This window comes from Grus americana, chromosome 19 (assembly GCF_028858705.1).
Source record: "Grus americana isolate bGruAme1 chromosome 19, bGruAme1.mat, whole genome shotgun sequence".
NCBI lineage: Eukaryota > Metazoa > Chordata > Aves > Gruiformes > Gruidae > Grus > Grus americana.
In genome coordinates, this window is record NC_072870.1 from 9,252,049 (window position 1) to 9,278,976 (window position 26,928).

At 41.4% G+C, this 26,928-nt stretch overlaps 2 protein-coding genes across 3 annotated transcripts; both read left to right on the top strand.

Moving 5' to 3' along the window:
* Window positions 1-70: 70 nt before the first annotated feature.
* On the top strand, window positions 71-6,098 carry SMG8 (SMG8 nonsense mediated mRNA decay factor). The gene is made up of 4 exons (XM_054848095.1): window positions 71-2,039; window positions 2,688-2,833; window positions 3,244-4,119; window positions 5,652-6,098. The coding sequence occupies exons 1-4, from the start codon at window positions 71-73 to the stop codon at window positions 5,847-5,849; spliced, it is 3,189 nt and encodes a 1,062-aa protein (XP_054704070.1). The 3' UTR covers window positions 5,850-6,098.
* A 1,254-nt stretch (window positions 6,099-7,352) lies between these two features.
* Window positions 7,353-26,669, top strand: GDPD1 (glycerophosphodiester phosphodiesterase domain containing 1). 2 transcript variants are annotated; one of them, XM_054847820.1, is made up of 11 exons: window positions 7,363-7,624; window positions 12,053-12,095; window positions 16,288-16,423; window positions 17,103-17,148; window positions 19,045-19,163; window positions 19,799-19,888; window positions 20,941-21,074; window positions 21,746-21,805; window positions 22,675-22,726; window positions 23,306-23,464; window positions 25,936-26,669. In XM_054847820.1, the coding sequence occupies exons 1-10, from the start codon at window positions 7,489-7,491 to the stop codon at window positions 23,426-23,428; spliced, it is 939 nt and encodes a 312-aa protein (XP_054703795.1). In that variant the 5' UTR covers window positions 7,363-7,488; the 3' UTR covers window positions 23,429-23,464; window positions 25,936-26,669. The 2 variants fall into 2 exon arrangements, with proteins under 2 accessions (XP_054703794.1, XP_054703795.1); XM_054847819.1 differs by having other exon boundaries at window positions 7,353-7,624; window positions 23,306-26,669.
* The last annotated feature ends 259 nt before the right edge of the window (window positions 26,670-26,928 follow it).

Below are 26,928 nucleotides of genomic sequence, written 5' to 3' on the forward strand. Positions count from 1 at the left end.
GAACGGAAAACCGGGCTGTTCCCAGAGGTCAGGCTTGCACTGTTGATGACGCCCTGCCCAATACTCGGCTATGACGCTGTCTCATTGCTCCTGGCTCGTTGCAAAACGTTGCCGTGGCGGGTCTCTTGCAGCGCCGCTCCCTCACCCGGTTCTTGGCTCGGAGCGGCGCTCACGATCGCATCCCCGCCCGCGGGGCGGCACCGAGCGCCGCTCTCCCCGGACTGACACCCCGGGGCGGGGCTGCGCATGCGCGGGAGCTGGGGCACCGCCCGTTTCCGGGCGGGCGCGGTGCCGGCGGAGCGGGGCCATGCCGCTGCCGGCCGCGCTGCCCGGGGCGCCGGCGGGAGCCATGGGGGCGGCCGTGGGGCCCATGAGCCTGCGGGAGCTGCTGCTAGCCGCCACGGCAGCCGCCGAGGGGGGCGGCGCGGCGGCGGGGCCGGGCGCGGCGGCCGCAGGCGATGAGGAGGTGTGCGTGGTGGGCATCTTCGGGAAGACGGCGCTGCAGCTGTGCTCGGAGAAGGCGGCCCTGGTGAGCACCGTGTGCGACCGGCAGGTCTTCCCTCTCTTCGAGGAGGAGGACCCCGAGCTGGTGGATGGCGCCCCCGGGCAGGAGAGCGAGCTGGCGGCCAAGGACTACAACCAGCTGCAGGCGTACTACAGCCAGGAGAGCCGGGTGCTGTACCTGGTGCTCACCTCCATCTGCGACACGCCGCAGCTGCTGCGGGCCTGCGGGGACCTGGCGGCGGCCGAGAACAGGGAGACTGGGCCCGGCCACCCCTCCGGCGGCCCGGCCCCACTGCCACACGCCGAAGCCCACGAGTTCTGGAAGCACCAGGAGAAGCTGCACTGCCTGAGCCTCCTCTACCTCTTCTCCGTCTGCCACATCCTGCTGCTGGTGCATCCCACCTGTTCCTTTGACATCACCTACGACCGCGTCTTCAGGGCACTGGACGGGCTGCGGCAAAAGGTCCTGCCCTCCCTGAAGGCTGCCATCAAAGACTGCCCGGTCGGCAAGGAGTGGAAGCTCAACTGCAGGCCATGCCCTCCACGCCTCCTCTTCCTCTTCCAGCTCAACGGGGCGCTGAAGGTGGATCCCCTCCCAGGCAGAGGCCAGGACCCCTGCAGTCACCTGGAAAAGCCTCCCCCCAAGAAGCACTCCCCCAAGAGGAGGTTGCAGCATGCTCTGGAGGATCAGATCTACCGCATCTTCCGCAAGAGCAGGGTGCTAACCAACCAGAGCATCAACTGCCTGTTCACCGTGCCCGCTAACCAGGCTTTTGTGTACATTGTGGCTGGTGGGGCCCAGGATGGAGATGATCCAGTGGCCATGCTTCTTGACCAACTCAGGAGCAACTGCACCATGAGAGAGACTGACTCGCTGCTGGCTCCCACCCTGTCAGGACCCAGGAGGTATCAGATGATGCGGCATGGCAGGCAGCAGCTGTCCTTCCATGCAGAGAGCAGCAGCAGCAGCTCCAGCTCCTCTGGACAGCTTGTAGACTGCACCCTCAAGGAGTTCTTGTGGCAGCATGTGGAGCTGGTGCTCAGCAAGAAGGGCTTCGATGACAGTGTGGGGAGGAACCCCCAGCCCTCTCACTTCGAGCTCCCAACCTACCAGAAGTGGGTTGCTGCAGCCTTAAAACTGTATGAAGTGACCATTGAAGGCAAAGATGATGACCCGACCTCTCTCACTGGGGAACTGAGCTCAAAAATCATGGGCAGCATCAAAGTCTTGGAAGGCTATTTAGATATAGACACCAAGTTCTCTGAAAACCGTTGCCAGAAAGCTCTCCCCATGGCCCATAGCGCCTATCAATCCAACCTGCCCCACAACTACACCATGACGGTCCATAAGAACCAGTTGGCACAGGCTTTGCGTGTGTACAGTCAGCACGCCCGTGGCCCGGCCTTCCATAAGTATGCCATGCAGCTAAATGAAGACTGTTACAAGTTCTGGAGCAATGGGCATCAGCTTTGCGAAGAGCGAAGCTTAACTGACCAGCACTGTGTGCATAAATTTCATCTGCTCCCAAAAGCAGGTAAAGAAGTTCACTTGTAATTGGGTCTCATGGTTTAATTTTGTATCTGCTTTAAAACATCTTGTCTTAGGCTGAAAACACCGACTTGCGTGTTTATGGAAGATGAAAGCTTGGCAGCTTTAAAGCTTCATCTTTGTACAGTGGGATTAATTATAGCAAAGCTGTTGTGCAGGTTTCCTTTATATTGAGTAATGTTTAGGAGCAAGTCCACTGTTAGTAGTAACCTTGACTTTAGTAGTAGCTTGGATTATGTCTTGCCAATTATAGACATTACACTGGAGTCCTTCTAACAAGAGACGTGTAAGAGAACAAAAGTTCTCTAGGAAGTGTAAGTGCTCCCCCTGCTTTCTTTAAATAGCTTGATTGATGTCAGTAAAGGAATAGAAACTGAGAGACAGTTACTGCAGGTGGAAGAACTATTTAGGCCTTTTAGGAAGAAGTAAAACCAAAGAGGATTCAGTTTAGTGGTATAACCTGCACTGGAACTTTGTATTAAAAGTGAGGAGGGAGTTGCTTGACAAACTGGCATTGCTGGCAAATAATTTTGCATATGTATATAGCAGGGAGGAAGCAGTGGATGAAGGGAATTAAAGAATCTCTAGAAATGGTGAGCAATTTATCTAGGGTTTGATTGTTTTTTGCTTTTAGGGGAAAAGCCAGAAGCAGACAGAAATCCTCCAGTTCTGTACCACAACAGCCGGGCTCGTTCCACTGGTGCCTGTAACTGTGGAAGGAAACAAGCTCCTCGGGATGACCCCTTTGATATCAAAGCAGCTAATTATGACTTTTACCAGGTAACTATTAGGTCTCTATTTTTGCTTCAAGCAGTGCTTTTGTTTCATCAATAAAGTCTGTATTCCCAAGTGACTACAAGTAAGTTTCCTCTTAACCTTATCAACTTGTAAGTGTTGTTTGGGGGAGATATTTCTGGGAGCAGAAATTGTTTGCACGATGGGCTGACCAGAGCGGGCAGTTCCAGTGTACAGTAGTGCATGCACACAAGAGCATCTATTTATGCTTCAAGTTTGTTGGTTCGTGTGAGTTTTAAATCCATTGTGTCTGTGGGCTGTATTCCCATTGCTGCTTTGGTTCTCGCCTAGCGCGATCCTCTTGAATCTTAATTGTAGCTGCTGAATGTTATGACCCTGAACTCCTCATTTCTGAGACAGAAGATGGAAAAGTTAACTGTTTTTCTTTTTCATAGCTGCTGGAAGAAAAATGCTGCGGAAAACTGGAGCACATCAACTTTCCTGTGTTTCAGCCAAGCACACCTGATCCGGCACCTGCTCGGGACGAGTCATCTCCTGCCCCTCCGGAAGGCGAGATTGAGAAACTTAAAGAAAAAGAACCTCAGACTCAGGGGGAAAGCACAGGCCTGAGCTTAGCCCTCAGCCTGGGTCAGTCGACGGGCAGCTTGGGCACTTACCCACCTGACGCCCAAGGTGGAGGGGACAACGCAGAAAGTCATGGGCAGAGCGGGGACTCCAAAAGTGAGAAAAGGCCAAGCCTAGTAGATCGCCAGGCGTCCACTGTCGAGTACCTCCCTGGGATGCTCCATTCTAATTGCCCCAAAGGCCTTTTGCCCAAATTCTCCAGTTGGTCACTGGTTAAGCTGGGGCCTGCTAAGGCTTATAACTTCCACACAGGTTTAGATCAACAAGGCTTTATCCCGGGAACAAACTATTTAATGCCTTGGGACATTGTCATCAGGACGAGAACCGAAGATGAAGGAGACCTAGATACCAATTCCTGGCCTGCGCCTAACAAGGCTGTTCCCGGAAAAAGAAGTGCGGTTGTGATGGGAAGAGGAAGACGGAGAGATGACATAGCTCGGGCTTTTGTAGGATTTGAATATGAAGATGCACGTGGTAGGAGGTTCATGTGTTCAGGGCCCGATAAGGTCATGAAAGTGATGGGAGGGGGGCCGAAGGAATCTGCCATCAAAGCCCTCAATTCTGACATGCCGCTGTACATCCTGTCATCGACTCAGGGACGAGGACTCAAGCCACATTATGCTCAGTTCATGAGGCTTTTTGTGGTGGTTCCTGACGCTCCACTGCAGATCACGTTAACGCCTCAGGTAAGAGATGGAAGAGAGAATCTGGTAACTGCGGAGAAAGGGTTGGTGGTTGCAACGTTAATTGCAGCACCAGAGGGCAGAAGGGTGGTAGGCAAAGAGTGTCAGAGGGATGCTACAAGAAACACTTTCCAACTCAAAACAACTTCAGTCAAGTTCTCTAAAGCAGCAGTCACCAAAGGTATCTGTTTTATAAACAGGTTTGAGGGTTTTTTCTACACTTCAAGATTGGTTTATGCCAGCTTTATACTTTATAAAGTAAGTTTTAAAAATGTTTTATCAAGGCTGAATTAATAGCATTCCACGCTGCAATAATTGCTTCTTTTTAAAAAGGTAACAAGTGGGTGATGACTGTGTAAGAATGAATTTATTATTTTAAATGTCATAGAGAAAAGCAGTGACTCATTGCTGAGATTAATTATTCCTAGTTACCCTTTGAATTTAGGAGGTAAAAAAAGCGTTGGGTTTTTTTCATTGGAGATTTTTTCCCATTTTCAAATGTGTATTAAAAAATAAGAAAGCTCCATTTACACTTTCTTACATTTAAAGTAGTAAAATATGAACAAGTGATCTTCTTTCAGTTACTGCTACGTGAAATCCTGTGTGCACGTAAGTGCTTATTATTTGTTAGACTGGCAAGAAAATTGGTGTTTGCTGTATAGTAGTGTCAGTGAATAACAACACAGCACAAAATGCATCTGTGTGGTGTGGGGAGGCGGATTTGGGACATTTTACAACCCTTCAAGCTCTTTGAGAAGTGCCACGAGATCCTTAATACTGAATCACAAAACGGTGGAGTTGGCTTCTTTTATGGGACACCTTCAACTACTCAGATGTGAACCTGCTTTGTTTTAGAAGTTAAAAGGAAGACTACTGACTGAAACATGGCACCAAGAGCAAGATTTAATGGGTTTGCAATTTATAACCTTATTGTTTGAAACTGAGGCAAGAACTGAAGGTTGAGTTTGTGCTGATACTTGTTTTGCTTTTCGTTCACGGCTTACATGTGTGTCACAGCTTTTAACTCCTAAGGGTGTCTTTTTATTTGGAAAATCCATTACGATTTGTGTTGTGGGTTCCTGCATCAGTTCCTCATGTGAATAAGACTGAATCTTTTAATATGAATTATACAAGAGCCGTATTAAATGTTGGTGAAATCCTTGAAAATTCACATTGGTTTAGAATGAGGTAACAGCTTGGGAATATGTGTGCTACAGTGGTGAAATCCGCTGTTAACACAGCTTTTCCTACCACCCAAGAGGCAAATGGCCTGTATTTGTGTTGTGGACCTCCTTGGTAGGATGTAATCTGTAGCCTTAAATTCAGCATCTTCACTGTGATAAAAGTGGAAATTTATGGATGTCTCACAACAACGGCACAGTGGTGTCCCAGAGTGTGCTAAAGGGGATAAGAACCTGGTTGTAGGCAAGACTTCAGAGACTTCCTTGGGTTCAGCTTGCATTTAAGTTTTCGTTGTGGGGTTTTTTTATTCTAATGATGTTTGATTATCTACTTATATTTCCTTTTGTTTTCAGGTTCAGCCAGGGCCACCACCTTGTCCTGTATTTTATCCTGAGAAGCAGGAAATAACCCTTCCCTCTGATGGATTGTGGGTGCTTAGATTTCCTTATGCATACGTGACAGAACGTGGACCCTGCTTTCCTCCCAAAGAAAGCCAACAATTAATGAGTTACAAAGTTCTCCGAGGAATACTGAAAGCAATTACACAATAAGAATTATTCTGGTAGATTGATTTTAGTTTCAAAAGGCTCTCTTCAATCCAAATCATGGATTTCGATTCATGTCTGTTACCCAACGAGCTATCACTGCGATCTTGTGAAGCCCACTGTATTTCATTGGAACACAGTCAGAATGAAAATAAGGTTTGATATCGAAGTGGATAAAGGAATCCAGGAAGCATGTAAATTTTCCATTTGTTAAATTTTCACATGTAAAAAATAAAAGCTGGTTATCGTAATATACTGAGCCTGTATTATTAGGTGTTTTGATGATAATGCTTTTCCCCATCCTATCTTTTCACATACATACTTAGGAATATTTAAAAATTGGCGTTGCCTGAAATCAAGAGTTTTCTGTGTCATATTGAGGCAATGATGGGCAGAATCTTTTCCCTTTTCCCAAACAAGCTATTTGTATGTAAACAATAGATGCTTTTAATGTGGTGATATGAGAAATTGTTTGTCTTTGATCCTGTCTTTAAAAACAAAAAAGGTATTACAGTTCTGATTTGTATTAACACCATAGCCAGAAACTGTGCTTACCTATATGAAGGTGAAATATTTTACTTTCTTTGTATTCATAGATCAGATCTTGTTAAAAGGACAAATTAATTTCATATTTTGGAATGACAGATCTCTTTGGAAACTAAACCTGCTGGTCAGTTTGTGGAAAACTTAGAGCTATGTAAGCTTGTTCATTATAAGCAACTGCAGCTTAATTGTCAGTATAGCTGGACTTGTAGTGATTAAACACACTTTTGGTTGCTAAAAGGATGGTTTTGGCCCAGTTTGAATCTCAAATGGAGAGAGTTTGGGTAATTATGCTACACTTTCCAAAAGATGTGCTACGTGATGTGCTGGAGGATAGGTTAAGTCCTGTGAGTGTCACACGGGGCCGTCGGTGCCAAAAAATTAGTCACAGTAAATCAACTTCTAACTCTTTGTCAGAGTAAGATGTATTAGTGATAGTGGCTATATGCTGAGACCTAATTTAATTTCTAGAATATTTGTTTTTAATTAGCATGCATACAAAATTTAATTCGCCAGTTTGTTATAACAGAGTTGAGACCTGGTTTCTGTTCTTTCACCTGGGTGTGGAAACACCTCCCCCTGTCTGTGAAGACACTATCTCCCTCTGTGTGTCTTAATGAATTTACATTTACCAAGCACTTAGCAATTCCCGAGCGCGATCAATAAAATGAAAAGCACTACAGAGAAGGGTTGTCTCCGTGGTACAGGCAGCAGGGAAAGCGAAACGGGAGATCAATTACCGTGTGTAATTGGAAACGCTCGCAGCGTTTGTGAACTACTTTTAAAAAAGAGGAGCCGGGGAGGTGCGAGGGCCCGGCCGAGGGATGAGGCCGAGCTTCCCCCCGCCTCGGCGGAGCCGCCGAGCCCCTCTGAGGGGAAACCGGCTCCCGGCCGGGCCCGTGGCGGGAAGGGCGGGGGTCCTCTCGCGCCTGCGCACTGCCGCCTCCTCCCCGGGGCGGAGGGGAGGCGGTGCGGCTGCGCGGCCGCAGTGGCAGCGGCAGCGGCTCCCGCAGCGGCAGCTCCTCGCTGGGAGAGGGCTGCGGGCCGGGCCGGGGGTGGGACAGGACGGGCTTGGAGCGGGGTAGCTGGCGAGAGGCGCAGGATGTCGGCGACGCTGTACCTGCTCTCCACGCTGGGCGGATACGTCTTCACCTCGGCGCTTCTCCTCAAGTGTCCGGGGCTGCTCCACCGGCCCAAGCGGCAGCATTTCCGCTGCCGGCACATCTCCCATCGCGGCGGTGAGTGGGGGGGTGCGGGCGACGACTCCCTGCCCACCGGCGGCACCGGCTTCCCGCCCTCCCCTCAGGTGGGCGAAGGCTACGGCCGCCCGCCGCTCCCTGAGGGCTGCAGCCCTTCCCGGCTCTGGGCGCTGAGGGGCTGCCCTGGCTCCCGTGGCCGCCCCCGGGGACGGTGCCTCCCCGCTCCCTCAGGAGGCTTCTCTGCCCGACGCCTGGTATGGGCGGGCGCTGCCAGAGCCCTGCCGGGAGGCTCTGAGGGGCCGCTGCGCCGTGCCCGTCGCTCGCAGCGGGCTCCCTTCAAACCTTCCTCCCGCAACCTAATTTTAGGTGCCACCTGCTGACCAGTGCTTGATTTCAAAGCTGAATTAATCTCCGAACTCAAAACGCGTCAACCGAAATCAGCTTGTTTTACGTGGGTTTGATGGATTCCCTCTCAAACGTATACATTTTTTTCTTTCTAATGATTGTGTGTTATGGTATTTCTCCTCCTAACGAGAGAGGCGGCTGGCTGTTGCTTAGATCAGGTACAAAAGATCAATCTTCGTGCCTCTAACTGCCTGTTTGCTTTGCTTTCTGGTTTCAGAAGAAATGCAGTTTGCTGTGACTCTGTTCTTGCTCCCTTTTCTGTTGGAGACAGTTAGTGGTTCATTGCTGTGGTAAAACTGATCTCATTTTGAGGGTCTTGTCCCGTCTGTACACCTTGTGCTAAGGCCTTGTAGGTAGGCTGGTTGCTTCTATCTAAAATAGCTGAAAGATGTTTTTAAAAGTTTCTTCTACCTTTTCCAAAGCATTGGGAGGAAAAAGGTACAGCAAATTGTATTTTGCTCTTCTTTAAAGATCAGTTCGGCGCTTTTCCCTGCTGCCCCATTCAATTCATGAAAATATTGTCAGTCTATTTTCTGGTAAATATTTTTCCCAAAATTCTGTGGGAGATATGTCTGATGCTGAGTTTAAACAGTTTTTAGTGTCATATCTAGTGCTGGTTTATGCAGTGTCTGATCACAGTTCTAGTCAGTGGTCCTGAGCTACTGCTACTGCCTTGAATTATTAAAATACAAAACCTAGAGCTGTTCTCTTATAGCTTTCATTACTTGCATTTCTTTCATTTAGTTTATATAACAGATTAAGTTTCTTTATAACTATAGTCTTAAGTATAGCATAAAATGCTCCTTTTGGTTCAGAATGCGTATATTAGCCATTTCCTGGTAGTTATGTATTTTCATTCAACAAACAAAGGTTCTCAATTTGTGTTGTTACTTGTTTGTTATTTTGCAAACTATTAAAAACTTGCGGATGACTTTGTTGGAAGTTGGTATGATCTCCTTAATCTTCTTTTGTTCTCACTTCTTTGCAATGACCTTAGTCTAGGCTTAGCCCTAAGCCTAGAACGCAAGTATTTTGGCCAGTTGCACTAAGCACCATTAGAACAACAGGAAAGCCTTACTCAACAGGAGGATTATTGATTAGGTGTTCAAAGTCCACAGTCTTTGAATTGTTCTGTGTCTGCATGTATACTGTGAAACAACATCTCAGCATCTTTTTGCTCATGAGGTACTATGAGACTGAAGATCACTTACTCTTTACTCTCTGTAGTATTTACCTTGTAACTTAACTTCCTGAGAGACTTAAATCCTTATCAGGCTTTAGTCATGCTGTAGCTTTAGACTCACTGTCAGGTTTCCTATTGCATTACTCCTTTGGAGATCAAGATACCACTTAACTTGTTTGACTTCTTCCTCTCTGAGATGAAGCCTTGCATGTGAGGTTTTTTTAAGTCTGTGGATCTTGATTTTGCCTCTTTCTTCATGAAATAACTTTCTTATCTCAGTTTATAGCTTGTCAGTGGGAGCATCCCTGAATTATTTTTTCACTTCTGCATAACTTTAAAATTGGTCATTTCTGAGATCAATAATTAAGTATTGATATTCTCTGTTAGAGTCCTCTGTCGATGCCAGCTGCCTGGACTGGATTGTGGAGTCTTTGAGGGAGGGTAGCATGATGATTTTTGCAGAATCACAGAGTAGTTGAGATTGGAAGGGACCTCTGGAGATCAACTCGTCTGACCAGAGCAGGGACAACTACAGCAGGTTGATCAGGACCTTGTCCAGTTAGGTTTTGAATACATCCGGGGATGGAGGCTCCACAATCTCTCTGTGGTGGAACAGCCTGTTCCAGAGTTTGATTGCTCTTACAATAAAAAAAAAAGGTTTTTTCTTCAGTTTATAAACTGAATTTCCTGTATTTCAATTTGTTCCCATTGCCTCTTGCCCTTTCCCTGGGCACCATTGAGAAGAGTCTGGCTCAGTCTTCTTTACTCCCTCCCATTCGGTATTTATACATGTTGGTCAGATCCTCCTGAGCCTCTGTTCTCCAGGCTAAACAATTCCAGCACCCTCAACCTCTCATTGTATGCAAGAATCTTTCATCCCTTAGTTTTCACAGCCCTTCTCTGGATTTGTTCCAGTAGATCCCTGTCTGTCTTGTACTGTGGAGCCCAGAACTGGACACAGCACTCCAGATGTCATTTCACCGGTACTGAGTAGAGCGGAATGATCTCCTCGCTTGCTTTCAGAGTTAGAGTACGCGATCATAGTGTCTGGATGTGGCCTCTTTGGCTCACAGGATGCTGAAGTATGCTGGGGAAGGTAATTTCTGCATGGGAAATGCAACAACGCAAATGGACACGACGTGAATCTGGAGGGACGTTTAAGTAAATGTCAGAAGCCCTTCAGTCAGCCCAACCTTTTCATTTTTTTAGTATGTCAAATCGCTTGCTTGTCACAATTCCCTTTTCTGAGTGTGGTTTGTGAAAGCCACGTTGCTGATTTAGAATTCCTGTTTCAGCTCGTCTCTCAACTGTTTTCCTCATTTCCCCAAAACACCACAAGTCAGGCATTGTTACCAACTGATTTGACTCGCCGTACCTACATCCCTAACATGTCACTTGTTAGAGCAGTAATTTAAAGTTTTATTTTTGGAAATTTCTGCCCAGGAATGTTAGGATACTATTGTTTTCTTCAGAAATTGAAGACTGACTCAGTTCCCCCCCGCCCCGTCTCTTACTATTCAGGATGTATCACAGCTGATAAGTTATCTAAAACCTCAATTTTTTTTTTTTTTAGTTAATTTATAACTAATCATCCAGGTCCTATGCAGGTTTTGCCATCTCCTAGGCAATCATCAGAAGTGTATGACACGATTCTCGTGCTCTCCTCTATCCCTCAGTCACTTTGCCACTCAGCCTATTCGTAGTTCTGCAATCAAATTCCATAAAATGTTGGTGAATGTCTAATCACAGAAGCTGTTGTGGACTTACCTTATTAGTTTATGTTAAACCATGCAGATTTTGTCATTATGATTCTAAGTCAGTTAAGCCATTCATTTTGTAAACTTACCAATGTAAGCTAACCTGATAACAATTTTAAATTGCTAGTTGTGTGTGCATAGAATTGCATTGCTTTAATTAAGTAACTAAACACAGACTTAGATAAGTATATGCTGGTAAGGTCTTGTTAATAGGCAAGGCCTTAATTGGAGCTTTTATAATTGTTGTTTACAAAGTCTGTCATTCATCACTGTCAAAGAGTAGTTAAAATTTGCATAGATATCCTCATCAGTACATGTATCTTCCTGAAGTTGTTTTGTTTTTCAGTATATAATACTGCCTATTTTCTGAGGGAGAGAAGGCACAACCTTTTCCAGTCCATTACCAGGCTGATTTTCAAAGATTTTTATGTAGAGAATGATGCAGAGTTTACTCCTGCCTGAGAGAAAATTTAATTTGCCTGTTCTTTCATTTCTTAACTGGAGTTGATGGGTGTTTCATTCCTTGTGTGTGAGACCTCTCTTTGCCAGCAGCATGAACCTTTATTGACAGATTTGTGCTGTTTCAGGAAGTATCCTTGCACTGAAAAAAAGGTTGTCACCTCTTTGAGCATCAACTGGGTTATACGTTCAGGGAATATCAGCTTTAGAGAGTCTTGGGTGTTTTTTTTTTTTTCTCTTGCCACCTTTCCTCTTATTACTCCTGTAACTCTGAAGTAGACTTCTTGCATATACTGTTCCTATGCCTGTGGAGCATATTGTCATAGCCAAATACAATGCCTTTAAGGAAAAACAGGGCACCCAGCCTCTGGTAAAATAAACACTTTGTTTTGTATATTCAAAGTATTATACAAATCAAAGATAACAGTCTACTATTTTTTTTCTCTTTTTTTTTAAGTTGTTTTACCTTGAAAGTCCTGTCTCTTGGGCCTCCCCAGTAGGTTAATGGCAACAGGGATTTCTGACTCTAGCTTCATACTCGTTCCTCCAAATATTTCCTCAAAATATGTACATTTTAAAATCTCTTATTTTTTATTTATTTCCACTGGGATTGAGGGGAGGAAAAGGATTTTGTAGATGTTTTAGTTTTTGTTATTTTTGTAGGTGCTGGAGAGAACCTGGAAAACACCATGGCAGCCTTTCACCAGTGAGTACAAATGGAACAAATAATGCCTAAATTAGCGGTGTTCTCATTGTCTTTAGTGAGTGAAGCAGTCAAGAAGGATAGGACTTCCATCAGTTGTTTGGGGTACAGTGTCCTGTTTCTGAAAGTCATCTCTCCTTTGGATGACTTCTGTGGATTGTTAAACGTTACTCCAATTTAAACAAGAAGGAATTAGGATACCACGAACTATGATGTGTAGGAGACTGCCAATTGGAAATAAAACTTCCGAGGCCTGATTCCTCCTGTGCTAGCTAACAAAACATGAAACAATACTGCTTCCGTGTTTAATGGCAATTACTTCATTCATTTATTTATCATTATAAAGCTATTTTTCTTAATTAATGCCATACACTGTTTTTTCTAGATACATTGATGTTTCTCAAAGGGTATTTCAGATTGTAGCCTATACCAATATGCTAATTAGCCTACAAGGCTGGATTTTAGCAAGTCTCAATCTGCTGACTGCTATTATGGCTGTAAGCAATTCTCTTAGATATTCCATAGTTTCATAGTATTCAGTTCCCTCCTCTATATAGAAAGTTGATAATTTGTCTCCTAGAATTATTGTGACTGAAATCCTAATGTTAACTAACTTTTAATATACCATCTGTAAAGCTATTAAAAATGTTTGTGTTATGTTTTTTCCCTTCATACACATACTTCATTTGCACAAGGTGTGAAAGCCTCTGATCTAGGGGTTTAAAACGGAGTTGTACCGGAAAACCTTTGAAGCCTCCAGCATTTCAGTAGTGAATTCTAACAAGGTTCTCAAAGGCATTTGTAAAAGAAGCATATCTAAAACTCCAGCTGCCAATGAGCGGTGACCAAATTATGTAGGCTTCTCTTTGTTTTGTTTGGTGTTTTTTTTTTAAATTTGCTTTGTGCTAGTAGCCTCATCAGTTTGCACATTTCCTTGCAGACTGAGGAGTGCCAGCTTTCCCAACCAGTGCTATTGAAAGTACTGCAGTATTTTCTATCTCCATGGAAGCTCAGCATAGTTTTGTGTGTTTTTCCCTGCTGGCCTGCCTTTTTTCAAGTCTGGTACCACACTTTCTGAGAAATGCTTTTTTTTAAAAAAAAAAAAAAAAAATTCTTAATTTTCATTTAGTATCATACTGGTTTTACATGTATAGGGCTCTTAAAGAAAGCTATGTCATATCCATTTTTATTTTGTTCCCAGAAGTAGGCTGTAGTACTTAGAGTAAGGACTGTGCTAGCAGTCAAACAATGTTTTGTGATAATACAGACGTTTGTCTGCCTGTCTGCTGACTCTTTACATTATTTTACAACTATAGTGTAACAAATGTGTTGAGGAACACTTGAACTCATCACAACTGCCAATAGCAAAGTTCAGTTACTTGTTTTGAAATTGTCTTGGCTGAATAATAAATGCATATTACTTTTTCAGAAAGCAGAGTCAGAGCGATTTCTTTGCATTAGGCAGTAGAAAGCCCTCTGGCTTCCTCTGTGGAGGGGTAAAGGCTTTGTCCTTCCCATCCGTTCATTCCCATCTCCACTGGTAAACTAGCAAAAGGATTGGGTAGAAAACTGCTGATCTGCATGGTGAAAAATCATCTGGATTGGCTCAGACGGCTGGTATGAACTAATCAATTTATAATCCATCAGATTTTGCATGAAGCCAAATAGGGTGTGTCTGCAAGAGCTGTTTCTGCAGGTTTGGACACGCAGGCATATTTGACCACTGATGTAGTTGAATCCGAAGGAGAATGCTTGTCTGCAACATAAGATCTACCCCCTTGATTTTGCTTTGTTGACAGTAACCTAAGTATTGACAAACAAATAGTTTTATTTATGCTATTTACACCTTAATAATGATTGGAGAATATTTAATACTGTTGCATGATAATGGAGAAATTATTCTAGTAATATATAAAGTGTATGGGGGGGAAGACCTTATTAGTAATTTCAAGGTCTATACTAGCTTAACTTAAAAATATTCTGGAAAGCAATTACAAGCTTTTTGTACCAAAGACAGTATTTTTGTTTGTGTGGTAAAATACCCAGTAGATTTTGTGGGCTGTAATCATGTTATAGTCTATTTAAATGCTTCTGTGGTGGTTTTAGATTTTAAAATAACTGATTTTAAGCTAAAAGAGACACTTGTAGTGCCTTAACGTATTTGGGGATCTGGCATAAAAGATGTCATAAGAATTTAATTACGAGTTTAATTGTCCCTAATACAGCCATGTACTTCAGCATTGTCTTGACAGGAAGCTGCTAAGTAAACTCTCTAGATACTTTTCTCATTGTATTTAATTTTCATTTATGAACATACTTGGTTTAGAGAGAAAGCTTTAAACACTGTAGCTACAGCAATAAAAACATAGTCAACTTAGTATTTATAAACTCTATACGTTGTGCTACATTTGGCCTTGCCAAATGGAATTTAGTTTCCAAGGTAAGGCTTTTCTTAAATATTTCCTGGTATGTCCTTTTATTTGAAAACAGTTGGAGCAAAGAGCTCCATCGTCCTAATTTGCAAATGTGCATCTGCCTCAGAACTTGAGTTCTGGAGCAGTTGGATCTGAATCCAACACGTTCTTTGAATCTGGAGAACATCTGGAGTCTTCTCTGGAGCAATGTAGATTTGATTTGTTATTACAGAGCTGCAGAACAAACTGATTTCCAGCTGAAAAAACACAGCACTTTAAGGAAGCTTATTTAGCAGCAATCTCCTAGTAAGAGCCTGGCAAATTCTCAAATTTGTTAACAAGGCAAGTTGTTGTTCTCCTGTTTTCCATGCAGCATCAGTCCTGAATTTCTTAAAGCAGTAATATTTCTAATAAACTTTGGTTAAATGATAATACATGGTACTAGATGGGAATGTCTTCTACAAATTTGGCAAGTCTCCTGCAGCATATTTGGAGATGCTTTTCCTCAGGAGGAAAAATTACGCAGAACAGGCTGTGTATCTTCCATGTGTAATATGATTTCGTTCCTCTCCTAATTCTTAATTATTGGCACTGGAAAACAGTTAAGAAGTTGGTTTTAATGTGATGGCCCCCTTCTTGATCATTATCCCAGCTGGACCAGAAACTGTGTTCAATACTTATGGGAATATTGTTTTGTTATTGCATTTGTGAGTGTTTATGGCATGTCTGTACTTCAGCAGTCAATAAAGCCTTTTTCTTAAGGAGAACGCAGTTACCAAAGCCGCAGAGCTTTGAGTCCAGTATAGACTGTAGTCACGGATGTTACAGGTTTGTTCGTAGGTGGGTAAAAAGAACAGCCCGATGTTTTGAAGGAAGTGTTCAGACTTCAGGCAGGGACTTTCAGCTGTCTGCTGGAATGATGCCTTCTGAGTATCTTTTCCAGTGAAATGAGTGACTCACCTCTCATGGGAGTATAGCTTAGTTTTTCTGTTCTGATGTGAGGTTTCTTGTACATATTTTTCATCAATATTATTACTACTTTCTTTACTCCTCCTTCTATGATCTAAGCTTCTATAGAGTGGATTTGGGATTGGATTAGAACTTTGCAAAGCAACAGATTGGAATAGGAATAGCTATTTTTCCTTGAAAAGTATGGCTGGGTGGTTTAGTGGAGTTTTGTTTGGTTGGTTTTTTTTTTAATTTAAAATGAAAACTTTTTCATTAAATTATTTTTTTAAATGTAGTTTTGCTAGCCAAAAGCCTGAAAGGCCCCACTGCTAATTTCCTGATCCATCCATTCCTGACTAACTTAAAGTGAAAAAACCCCAAAACTTTCACATCCCTGTTTTTTGTTTTTATGCTTACCACAAAATTGATTACTTTTTAAAAAGAGCTTGCCTCTTCCAGTGGTAAACGTGCCGATACTAATAAACATCATACTCAATGTTCTGAAACAATACTTTAGAAGTAGGTTTCTCAATACTGACGTGGTAGGTGCAATTGGCAGGTGTGCTACTTGATTTCCGTGGAAGACAGAGCCAAATCTCCTGAGTTCAAATCCCATCTCTGATTCATAATATGTTGTTTATTCTTGCATCAGCTTTCCCACTGCAGTAGAGTTATTTATTACTTGCTTTGCCACAAGATTGTGAGAATCCATTGCATCATAAAGCACCTAAAGTACCCCCACTGGGATTAGTTTAATTGAATAACACGTATGTGTTAGGTTTGGACCTGTACAAAACACATGTGTGATTCAAGGCAGACTTCCTTGCTTCCAGTGCTGTTAATATAGGAACAGACATGTTGGAGCTAGATTGTCACCTGACGAAAGATGAGCAAGTGGTTGTGTCCCATGATGAGAACCTGAAGAGATCAACAGGAGTTGATGTCAACATATCTGACCTCAAATACTCTGTAAGTTGAAAAAAATGTTAGTACTAGATGATGTTTAAAAATGTGTTTGTAGAGTGGCTGGGGTGGGCAGTAAGGTTGTGTGCATGTGTGTGTGTCTAGTAGCCAAAATCTAAGGAGGGGGATTCATCTTGTCTTACTAAAAAAAAAAGTTAACTAGGCTTCCTGTGTAGTCAAGGAAGAAGAACTGGCACATTTCCGGAGGGTGATTAACTCTGTCCAACAGCAGGTTGGATGAATAGCTTTCTGGAGGTGGGCCTGTTTTGCCATACTAGTGACAAAGGAAGCTTAGTCAACAAGCTCCTTCTTGCATGGCCCGCTTTTTAATGGGAAAACTAGTAGACGAAGCCCACCTGCACTGACAGTTTTAAAAGCCTGTTTTACAGAACTGTCTTTCTATCTGATATTTAAGTGGAATTCTCAATTTTCAGACAGATGTCTAGAAACATTTTGCCTTACTCTGCTACAGGTAACACAAGTCTAAGCATGCCAAATAGTTCAAGTAAGAATGAACACAGTGCTTCTAAATCACTTTTTGGGCAAGAAGATTTAAAGAATATATTATTTTTGTCTTTAGAGGTAACTTACATGGCTTATGAATTACAATTTTTGTCTTTTTTGAGAAAAGTCATGATTATATCCCTGTATTTGAATTAGTGTTCTATTTCCCTTTATTTTTAAGGAACTTCCACCATATCTCTGCAAGTTGGATGTCACATTTCAGAAAGGTAAGGTTTTGTCTTCTGCTGTTTCAATTTACAGTACCAATAACTAATTTTCTGTTATTGTAGTGTGGTAATTTCTTATTGGCAAAGGGAGTAGAAAAGTGGATTTGCTTCTATCAGTGTCTTGATGAGAGAAGTTTTAAAAGGAAAATATAATCCTAGCTTTAGAAACCATATTTTTTTCATACCAGTTGGCAGTGACTGAGTTTAAGATCTAATATCTTTTTCCAAGTAAACGTTTCAATTGTTTGCTTGTCTGCTTTTTGCAACTGCTTTCCAGTTCCCTTGTGAGATCTTCAGAGGGTGCTGGTTGAAAATTTGTTGTTCTGAAGAACAAAGAGAAGGCAGAAGAGAGTTTCTTTACAACTCAAATGCTATTGTGCTAGTGCACTCTGAGCTTGAAGTACTGCAAGATGTCAGATAGTATAGACATAGTAGTAACTGTAGGTGTGACTTAAAGTTCAGTACCAATATTGCTGCAAGAGAGGAAAACGTAGAAAAACATTAACCTGTTTTCTTCTGAAAACTGTGGTTCGTAGAATCATAGAATGGTTTGGGTTGGAAGGGACCTCAAAGATCATCTAGTTCCAACCCCCCTGCTGCGGGCACAGACACCCTCCACTAGACCACGTTGCCCAAAGCCTCATCCAACCTGGTCTTAAACACTTCCAGGGATGGGGCCTCCACCACCTCTCTGGGCAACCTGTTCCAGTGCCTCACCACTCTAACAGTAAAGAATTTCTTTCTAACATCTAATCCAAATCGACCCTCCTTCAGCTTAAACCCATTACCCCTTGTCCTGTCACTACACTCCCTGATAAACAGTCCCTTACCATCTTTCCTGTAGGCCCCTTCAGGTACTGGTAAGCCGCAATTAGATCTCCGCAGAGCCTTCTTTTCTCCAGGCTGAACAACCCCAACTCTCTCAGCCTGTCCTCATAGGAGAGGTGCTCCAGCCCTCCGATCAGCTTCATGGCCCTCCTCTGGACTCGCTCCAACAGCTCAATGTCTCTCCTGTACTGGGGCCCCCAGAGCTGGACACAGTACTCCAGGTGGGGTCTCACAAGAGCAGAGTAGAGGAGCAGAATCACCTCCCTCGACCTGCTGGTCACAAAAAACCCCTTGCTGGTTCATGGACTATAATTCTATAATTTGAATAAAGCACATAGGCTAAAATTGAAAGTGCTTCCACCTAGAGGAAGCTCCCAGAGATGATACCAGATGTGTTTGCTTGCTTGAGGGGCTTTATGACCATCTTGTATAGACTTTCCATATTTGAATTGCCTGGCAAGCAAATTTTATGTTAAATATTTCTGTTCAAAATTGCAAAATACTTAAAATGCACCAAGATGAGATCCATGATGTGTTATTTTCACATGTATGTATCTTTTGTTTATGTACAGTAAAACAAAGAGATGGCGAGAGCCTTCGGTTAATTCCCTAGAGCCACAAGCATTTTCAGGCAATAAAATTAGAGTGCTTTGCCTTCTGTTCCCTTTACTCATTATGCTTCTCCAGTAAATTTTCCTAGAAGGAAAAGTTTTTCTCATTTGGTCTTGTTTCTTATTAATCTCATTGCATTTGGTATGTGGTAACTGAGCCCGTGTTTGCTATTTCAGGACTTTAATGATGCCTGCACTCCTACTGTTGCTAAATAATGACTGAATTTAATGAAGTTCAAACCTAAATGAACAATATGCTCAGGGTGTTTTTATTATGGAAGTAAGCTTGTCATAATTAATTAGAACTATCCAAGTGAACTAAATTTTTTTTTCAGTTTAAAAGTGTGCTAATTCTAGGAACTTTTTTTTTTAAGATAACAAGTGCTCTGACATCTCAGCTTTTATCTGTGGTGTATTAAAAATGGTCACAGCAGTGGCAACTTTCTTGTTTCCCCAGAATGTCACTGTGAGGGAAAAGACAACCGTATTCCACTCTTGAAAGAGGTGTTTGAGGCGTTTCCACAAACTCCTGTCAACATTGACATCAAAGTGAACAACAATGTGTTGATCAAAAAGGTACATGAAAAATCTACGCTGAACTGAGACTGAATGTCACGTAATGATGTTGAAATTCCAAAAGAAAAGTTTCTTGGAGTTGCTAGCAGTCTGTGACACTAAAATCTGTGTTCTCGGACTGCTTCATCCTTCACATATTGGATCTTGCTCCATGTGTGAGATAATACAGAAGACAGAGAAGTGATCTTGGGCAAGATAGTCAACAAACAGCTCTTTACTGACCCGTTATCTTGATGTGAAACTGATGCTACGCTGCTAGACACGTTTGGCTTGTATTTCATATCAAGGGTCACTTTAGACTGTTGCCTACCAAAGCATCATAAAAACATGATGTCAGTGTAAAGATAAGTGTTCATTACAGAAAAGGAAATCTGCTTTCCATCAGCTACTATTTTTCCATCTCGTTTTCTTAAGTTCTGTAGGTTTTTTTGTAGGTATAATGGTGTTTCTTTTATCTGTTGACCTGAACAGCTGTTTCTTTACAGACAAACAGCACAATCATCTTTAGACGGGGGAGAGTACAGAAGAACTGTTGTTTCTGTAATTACTTATGTAGTTGAAAAGTAACAAGTAGATTTCAGTTAAATAATTCTGCACATAATTTTCAATGAATACATGTTATATTTATATTGCAGGTTTCAGAACTGGTCAGTCAGTATAAACGAGAGCATTTGACGGTATGGGGGAACGTCAGTTATGAGGTTGTATCAAAGTGTCTTAAGGAGGTAAGGATGGGTCCAGCTAAGCTTTGTTCTTGCCTGCTTGTTACTGTGTGGTGGCAAAATGTACAGAAAAGCACCCCGTAAAGCCAGATCTAGCCAGCCATACCAGACTTTCAGATGTGATGAGAAACTTTGTGCTTAGATTGTATTCTGTGTACTACATTGTTACAATAAATCAAGTACAGTTAACACCCATATACTCTGCAATAAAATACTCGAGGAGTTAAGCTTAATCATGATTTATTTGTGATCTGTTAAATGTAGGGTGTTATGATTTTATGCCAGGAACTCGTAGAGCCTGTTTTGCACGTCATTTATCTGGTACAAAAGCAGTTTTTCTAAGGCTTGCTTATTATGTGTTTCTTTTAATGAAAATAATGGATGTGACTACTAGTTGACATGCAGTTATATTGGTATAAAGCTGTCTTACAGCTATAGATTCTGTTCTTTTCTGTGCTGAGAAATTGTATGATTTAGAATTAAATTAAAATTGTGCTTAGTTCAAGGGAGTTGTGGACCTGAGTGAAATTGACCTTGTTGGGAGTACCAATATTGTTCTGATTTATCTGTGCAGGACAACACACCGTTCGCTACCTGAACAGCAGTTATATTTGTTCATTTTCATAGAATCAATGCCCAAATATTTTGGTTCATAAACCAGCATCTTTAAAAATGTGTTGTGAAGTGAGTTGATGTGATACTAAACTGTAGCAAGTCCTGTGCTAAAACACAGCTGCTTCTTTGCAGTAATGCTAGTCTAAGACAAAATGCTGCATAGTGTCATGCAGTCTGGAAAGATAAAGGCAGTTAACAAAAGCAGTACTGCAGCCTTTCCATGTCCCAGTTCCCCTTCAAATTGTGGAAAACCTTTGCTTGGATTACAAGCTGTTGGAGAGTAATTTAAATTCAGTGGCAGGCATATCATAAACAGTTGGCAGCCTAATCTTTAGGTGCAAGTGCTAAACTTTAACCGTGTATTGATGAGTACATTTAATTGCAACAGACTCGACAATCTACCAAGATAATTTAGAATCTTTCTTTCCTGGTTCTCACAGAATGCTGACATTCCCATCATCTTCTGTTTGCAACGTGTCCTCCTGCTTCTTGGCCTGTTCTACACTGGTCTGCTGCCATTCATTCCTTTCAAGGAAGAGTTCTTGGAAATTCCCATGCCTTCAATCATTCTCAAGTGAGTTAGAGTGCATCGGTGGGTGCTGCACTGGGATGGTGGTAAAACAAGTGAATGATAATGCCAGCTTGAGCATTGCTTTAGGCAGTATCCTCAGGCTGAGGATACTGTTTTGTTAGTTTAGGCACTTTTGTATGTTCCTAAGAAAAAGCTCTGCAAATCTTCTGCTCCTCAGTACTTAACCTGTCTCTAGCCAGCTCTGAGTTACTCAGTTGTTAGTGTGATATACACACTGTGTATATCAGTGTTTCCTGTTTACAGCATCTCCTGTAAATACCATTTTTGTGCAGCTGACTTTACAACACAGCTTGTGCCAATGCCATCTAGATAGTTATTTGTACAGCACTGCTAGCAAGTCTTGCACTTTTCTCCCTCTTTCTTAAGAAAAAAATAGTCTGAATAAGATTGAGTAATAGGATGGATATGAGATTTCATCTGCTCTTTATTTCTCATATTTTACTCAAAATGCTGCTGAATACTTATCTCTGCTGCTTCTCTTAAATGTGGCACATTTCTCTTGCATAACCCAATTCTAAGTCACGGTCTTAGAGAAATTACTGCACTAATTCAAGAAACTGCAAGATCAATTCTTCATGTTCCTTTTGCAGGAACATCTCAAATAGTATTTTAATCTGTGCTCTGGCAATTTTTTGTTTCCTTTTCCTCAACAGGCTGAAAGAACCACAGAAGATTACAAGAAGCCAGAAATTTATTATCTGGCTAGCTGATGTGTAAGATTTTAATCTTATTAAATTTTTGTTCCTATTTTGCCTATATATGAACAGTTGGCTCAAGCAATTAAGACTAGCTATTGCTATAACTACTTGTGGTGGTGTAATTTTTTTCAGTTTCTTCCAGCTTTATTGTCAGTGCAGCATAAATCATATTCAAATCTTACGTAGGTGTTCCTGTACACTTTTATTTTTCATACGCTGAAACATACTGAGGTGCAGTAACAGTGGGCATTATTCCAATTTAGTCTATTTAGTTTCTGTTGTTAAGTGTGTTCAGTTAATTAGCATGCAAGTAGATTCAGAATGCAGCTTTCAGGTTTCATGCGATTGTGACTGTTTCATAATGTTGTCAGAGGAGACAGTTTGGCCTGTGTGGAACACTTTGCATTTTAAGAATACCTGTGCTTCAGAGGAAACTCAGTCATTTGCTTTCAGAGGTTGAACGGGATTGCCCTAAGTGTCTTCTGGCTCTTGCTTCTGGCTCTGACATCTGTTAGTTTGATTTCTTGAGTGGCCAGTAGAGTTTTCATGTCTTCTGGTCTGAAGGATAAAATCCCTTCTGAAAGCAAAGGGATCGATTCATCTGATATGGTGCAGCATACCTGTACGATGATGGAGGAATCTGCTGGATTTGATCTTCAGAAGAGTTGATACCCAGAAATTTGCATTAGCTATGGATATTTGTATCTGTGTTAACCAGTCTTGAGTTGCTTGAACTAAATGTTTTCTATAATTAGATTTCTAATTACTTTCTTGTGGAAAACATTGAATCTAAATGCTCTATGGAAAATTTATTACAGAACATCAACAGACATTGAAAATTTCATATATACATCAAGTTCTTAATATATTTCTCCTTTCTGCAGGTTGCTAATGCGGAAAGCACTTTTTGACCACCTCACTGCTCGGGGCATTCAGGTACAGTGTGGCAAAGCTAAAGGAAGTGTGCTTTTAACCTAGTGAGAAGTTGAACCAGCCAGATACAGCCTTAAGATGGGTTCACGTTCTCCCCAACATGTTCTGTTGTGTTGCTAGGGTTGTACGTTGCTTTTGGTTCCTGAGATTTAGCTTATGCTGTTATATTTGCAGTTCTGTAGTTGCAAAGGAAGAATTGTATGCTTGAAAAAGACTCTTTAAATCCCTTTAGGATTTTACACACACACATTTCAAACTTAAGCCTACAAAATCAGCTAAACTGCTTACCTATTTTGGGCTTTTCACAAAATAATATTTTGACTTTTGGAAATATCTGAAGTATCAGGTAATGAAATGGGGTTGGAGTCACCACTAGAAAATGCCCCTTTTTGGAGGGTGAGGGGGAAGAAGTTGGATGTGTTTGTGTGCATGTCTTTGGCATCATGGTGTAATCATTTATCATTTTAAACATAGGAGGCATCATCTCTCTCACATAAAACAATTTAGGTCAAAAGTCACCTTTTTTTTTAAAAAATTTAAGTATTTCCTGTAATAATCTGTCTTTCTCTTCCCATCTTACAGGTGTATATTTGGGTACTGAATGAAGAACAAGAATACAAGAGGGCATTTGATCTGGGAGCAACCGGAGTGATGACAGACTATCCAACAAAACTTAAGGAGTTTTTACACAATTACCCAGCATAAAGGAAGAAAACCAAGGAAGTTCTTGGAGAATAGATTGTGAGCCAAGGATTTTCTTCATAAAAAAAATAACAATTTGAGCAGCATATACAGATCATTTTGTTTGAAAGATGTAATTGGATTATCTATTACCTTGTTGTCAAGTTGTTACCTAATGTAAAGGTTGTCTATTTATTTTAAAACTTTAATTATATAGTTTACATTTGTAAATAGCTCACTTAGCAGCGACGCACTTCACAAATAGCCATGACTAGGAAGGAAGTTGCTGGATAGGATACCTGTAGATAATAAGCATTATTTTACCTGTCACAAGTGTTCCTAGGCACATGTCAAGACATGTCAGTTATTCCAGTTACATTCTAGTCGGCAGAAACTAAGGAATTTCTGGAAGCGTACCCTGTGTATGTGCATTTTTTGTGTTGCTTTTAGTTTTCAGATAACTTGTAGGGCAAAAAAGGAAAACAATGCACAGGAGAAATAAAAAGCAGAGTCTGTGGCTAGCCAGACAGTTTAGCCTGTGAAGTGTAGTCAGTAAAGGCGGTCACTTTTTTACCAGAATTAACTCACTTGGTCACTACAGATTTACTCCATTATTCTTACTGATGAGAATGTTGAGCTTGAGTTGCAGCTGTATTTAGACCCCTTTCTGATGTGATGGTAATACTGTGACTTATTCATCAAGGTCTAGATACAGCATTTAAGCCAGGTTCTGGGTTTGGCACTGAGTTCCACTGCAAGGGTCTAGGTTTGCCCCTGGTTGTGCCCTGCCCTGTCATGGTAGTCTGCCAGGCAGTAGCTAACTCTCCAGAAAGGAAGATTACACTTATTTTTAGATCACACTTACTTTAAAATAGCCTTTTCACAAAGGAAGCCAATGTTTTAGAAGTCTTTTGCACATTTCTAGTTCTAACATCTGTTGGCTTGATGAGTGGGAAGTTGTTTTTAGGGTGAGGGACCAAAGAAGACTAAGTTTGGTCAGGAGTTTCAGGAACAAATTAAAAGGTTCCTATTAAATGAATTCACCCAAAGTAGATTTATATACATACTTCTAAAAGGAGCAAGTGTCAAGCAAGGATGTGTGTAAATTTTAGTCTTCTCTCCACAAAAGTACATTCAATAGTCATTAAGTTTATGTGCGTGGATGTAGCTTTACTGGTAAAAGCCAGGAAACCCCAAGTGTGATGGAATGGGGTTAGATAGGAAGGTATTTCTGGAAGCTTATGCGCTGTGCTGTCATTGTGAACAGGTCTTACACGTGTGTCAAACAGATTTGAGCCTGCAACGCCTGCGTGCTTTGGTGTCATCATCTTCGTGGTAGGGGTTTTCAGAAGGAATTTGATTACTGTAGCTTAATTATACACAATGACATGTATAAAGCTCAGTCATCTAATCATCAGATACTGCTGGAACAAACCTATTGCTTAGTGATAGGACCTACTTCTTTAAGGAACTTCATGTGAAAATCACAGATCTTAGTAAGAAATATAGTAGCTAGATGCAGGAGTATATTTCCTGCAAGGTATACATTATTACAAAAAATTTTAAAGTAATTTTTGTTCCCTTGCTAGCTCAGATGTGGAAGGGCTCTTGTGTCACTCCCCTGGCTGCTGTGCCATGCTTGTAATCATGGAGCTTCTTTGCTGTTTCATTATGTCTGGCAGCAGGCTATCAGTGTTAAGAATGTCAAGTTCATCTGGATGGATAATACTCATTTGTGTATTATAATGCCTTCCCGAGGAATATTTCCACATGGATGAAGTGGAAGAGACTACTGTATTTACACTTTAAGTGAACATGTAGTGATAGTGGCAAATGAGTTAATGGTGTCCTTCTAAATATCTACGTGGTTAAGATGACTGGAGATTCAATTTCCTCTTAATTGAATCAGGCTTCTTGAATAGAAAAGAGGAAAAGGTAACTTCCTAACTGTTTATAAGAAAAAGGATGATATTATTTATTATGTGCTAAGCTGCTGCTTTCCTTTTCAGACCACTTATGTCTGGTCAGATAACTGCTGCTAATCAGTCTAGTCATTGTTCTGCCTGCTTTCTAGTAGTCGCAGAATAGGCTCCGTATGCTGCTCAGTAGGTAAATGAAAAACTTTTTTCTGTCTTTATTTGGTTTACTAGGCAGTGTGTAGCTCCAGATAATTTTTATGCAATGTGGTTTTCTTCAACTCAATTTTACTGCTGTTGAATTTCCAACAGGCACACCTGTATTAACATAAAAATATAATTCTGGTTTTAGACAATACTACCAAATAGCATTTACATATTAAAACTTTTAATTTTTTAGACTAGGAAAAGCTAAGTTTTAAAATACCAGTCTTGATTTCTGGACTTGATCTCTTAAGGGACAGGTGATGACTTAAGTTCCTCTCTCAAGTTTCCCTCATCACTGCATAAATAAACTACTTTGGTTTATTCTATGCTGAATGACAAAACACAGTTATTGAAATTATGAACTTAATTTTTTAATTTCATTTTTATCTTTGTCCTCTTCCTCTCTAGCAGCTGTGTTGGAAACTTCTGCCTTCAAAGATGCTCAACACACTTTTTTCAACCACTAGGCTTCCCACATCTGATGTGGATTTTGACTGCGCTGTTTATACATGACCTCTCTGTGATAAGTTTGCTACTGAATATCTGAAATCTGAATAAGGAGGGAGGGGTTCAGTGCCAGAAAAGCTGCTGAATTTACTCAGTCACCCACTTGGAGTTTAGTACAAGAGCTGAAGTTTGATCTCTTGAAACAGATAATGTTTCATGGATGAGACCATGAATCCGACCACCAATGCACAGGGCTTAGGCCATGATGACTGTTTGTAACAAAATAATATGGAATTGAGGTAACTGTAGAATGTTTGTTCTATCAAATCATTGTTTTAATATTCCAGAACTTGCTGTGTGATTTTTAAACCACTTGTACAGAAAAGCATTTGTTGAGAACTTGCACAGCTGTCCAGGAGGATGTTCAGTTAATCTCTCTCCCCAAGGAGAGATTCTTTTCAGGTACTTGTAACTCTTAAATATTGTTTAACACTTACTGTGTTCTCAATCCTATTGCAAAATATTTTATGTATGAAGGATGATGCATGTATTCCATGCACTTTTAATTTGCAGAAAGTTTTGTGGACCTGTCTAGCTCCAAATCTATGAAGTGATTTTTCTTTTCTTGTAAAGATTGATGCTTTTGAAATGTGACACATTAAAACATCTTTGCTCATAAAATATCTAAAACTAAATACTTACTAATTGTGAGTCTTTACCTAAAAGTATAATTTCTGAGATTATGATATTATAGTGTAGTAAACACTGAGCTTTTGATGGTGGGTTTTTTAATGTAGATGGGATTGCTGAAAAGAAGGTAGTAACTTATTTTAAGACAGAAACAGTAGATGAACCTGATCAGAAGTGGTCTCTGTATGCGATGCTAGAAAACAGTGTAGAGAATTCTCTTGGTTCAGCAATGCAATATGTGCTGTTGCTTCCAAAAAAAGGTCT

Bases quoted from the DNA above. Each gene is read 5' to 3' on its own strand.
- GDPD1 (XM_054847819.1), top strand. From the start codon at position 7,489: ATGTCGGCGACGCTGTACCTGCTCTCCACGCTGGGCGGATACGTCTTC. The intron at 21,075-21,745 runs GTGAGTTAGAGT...TTTCCTCAACAG, and splicing joins ATGCCTTCAATCATTCTCAA to GCTGAAAGAACCACAGAAGA. The intron at 22,727-23,305 runs GTACAGTGTGGC...CCCATCTTACAG, and splicing joins TCACTGCTCGGGGCATTCAG to GTGTATATTTGGGTACTGAA.
- SMG8 (XM_054848095.1), top strand. From the start codon at position 71: ATGACGCTGTCTCATTGCTCCTGGCTCGTTGCAAAACGTTGCCGTGGC. The intron at 2,040-2,687 runs GTAAAGAAGTTC...TTTTGCTTTTAG, and splicing joins TCATCTGCTCCCAAAAGCAG to GGGAAAAGCCAGAAGCAGAC. The intron at 4,120-5,651 runs GTAAGAGATGGA...TTTTGTTTTCAG, and splicing joins AGATCACGTTAACGCCTCAG to GTTCAGCCAGGGCCACCACC.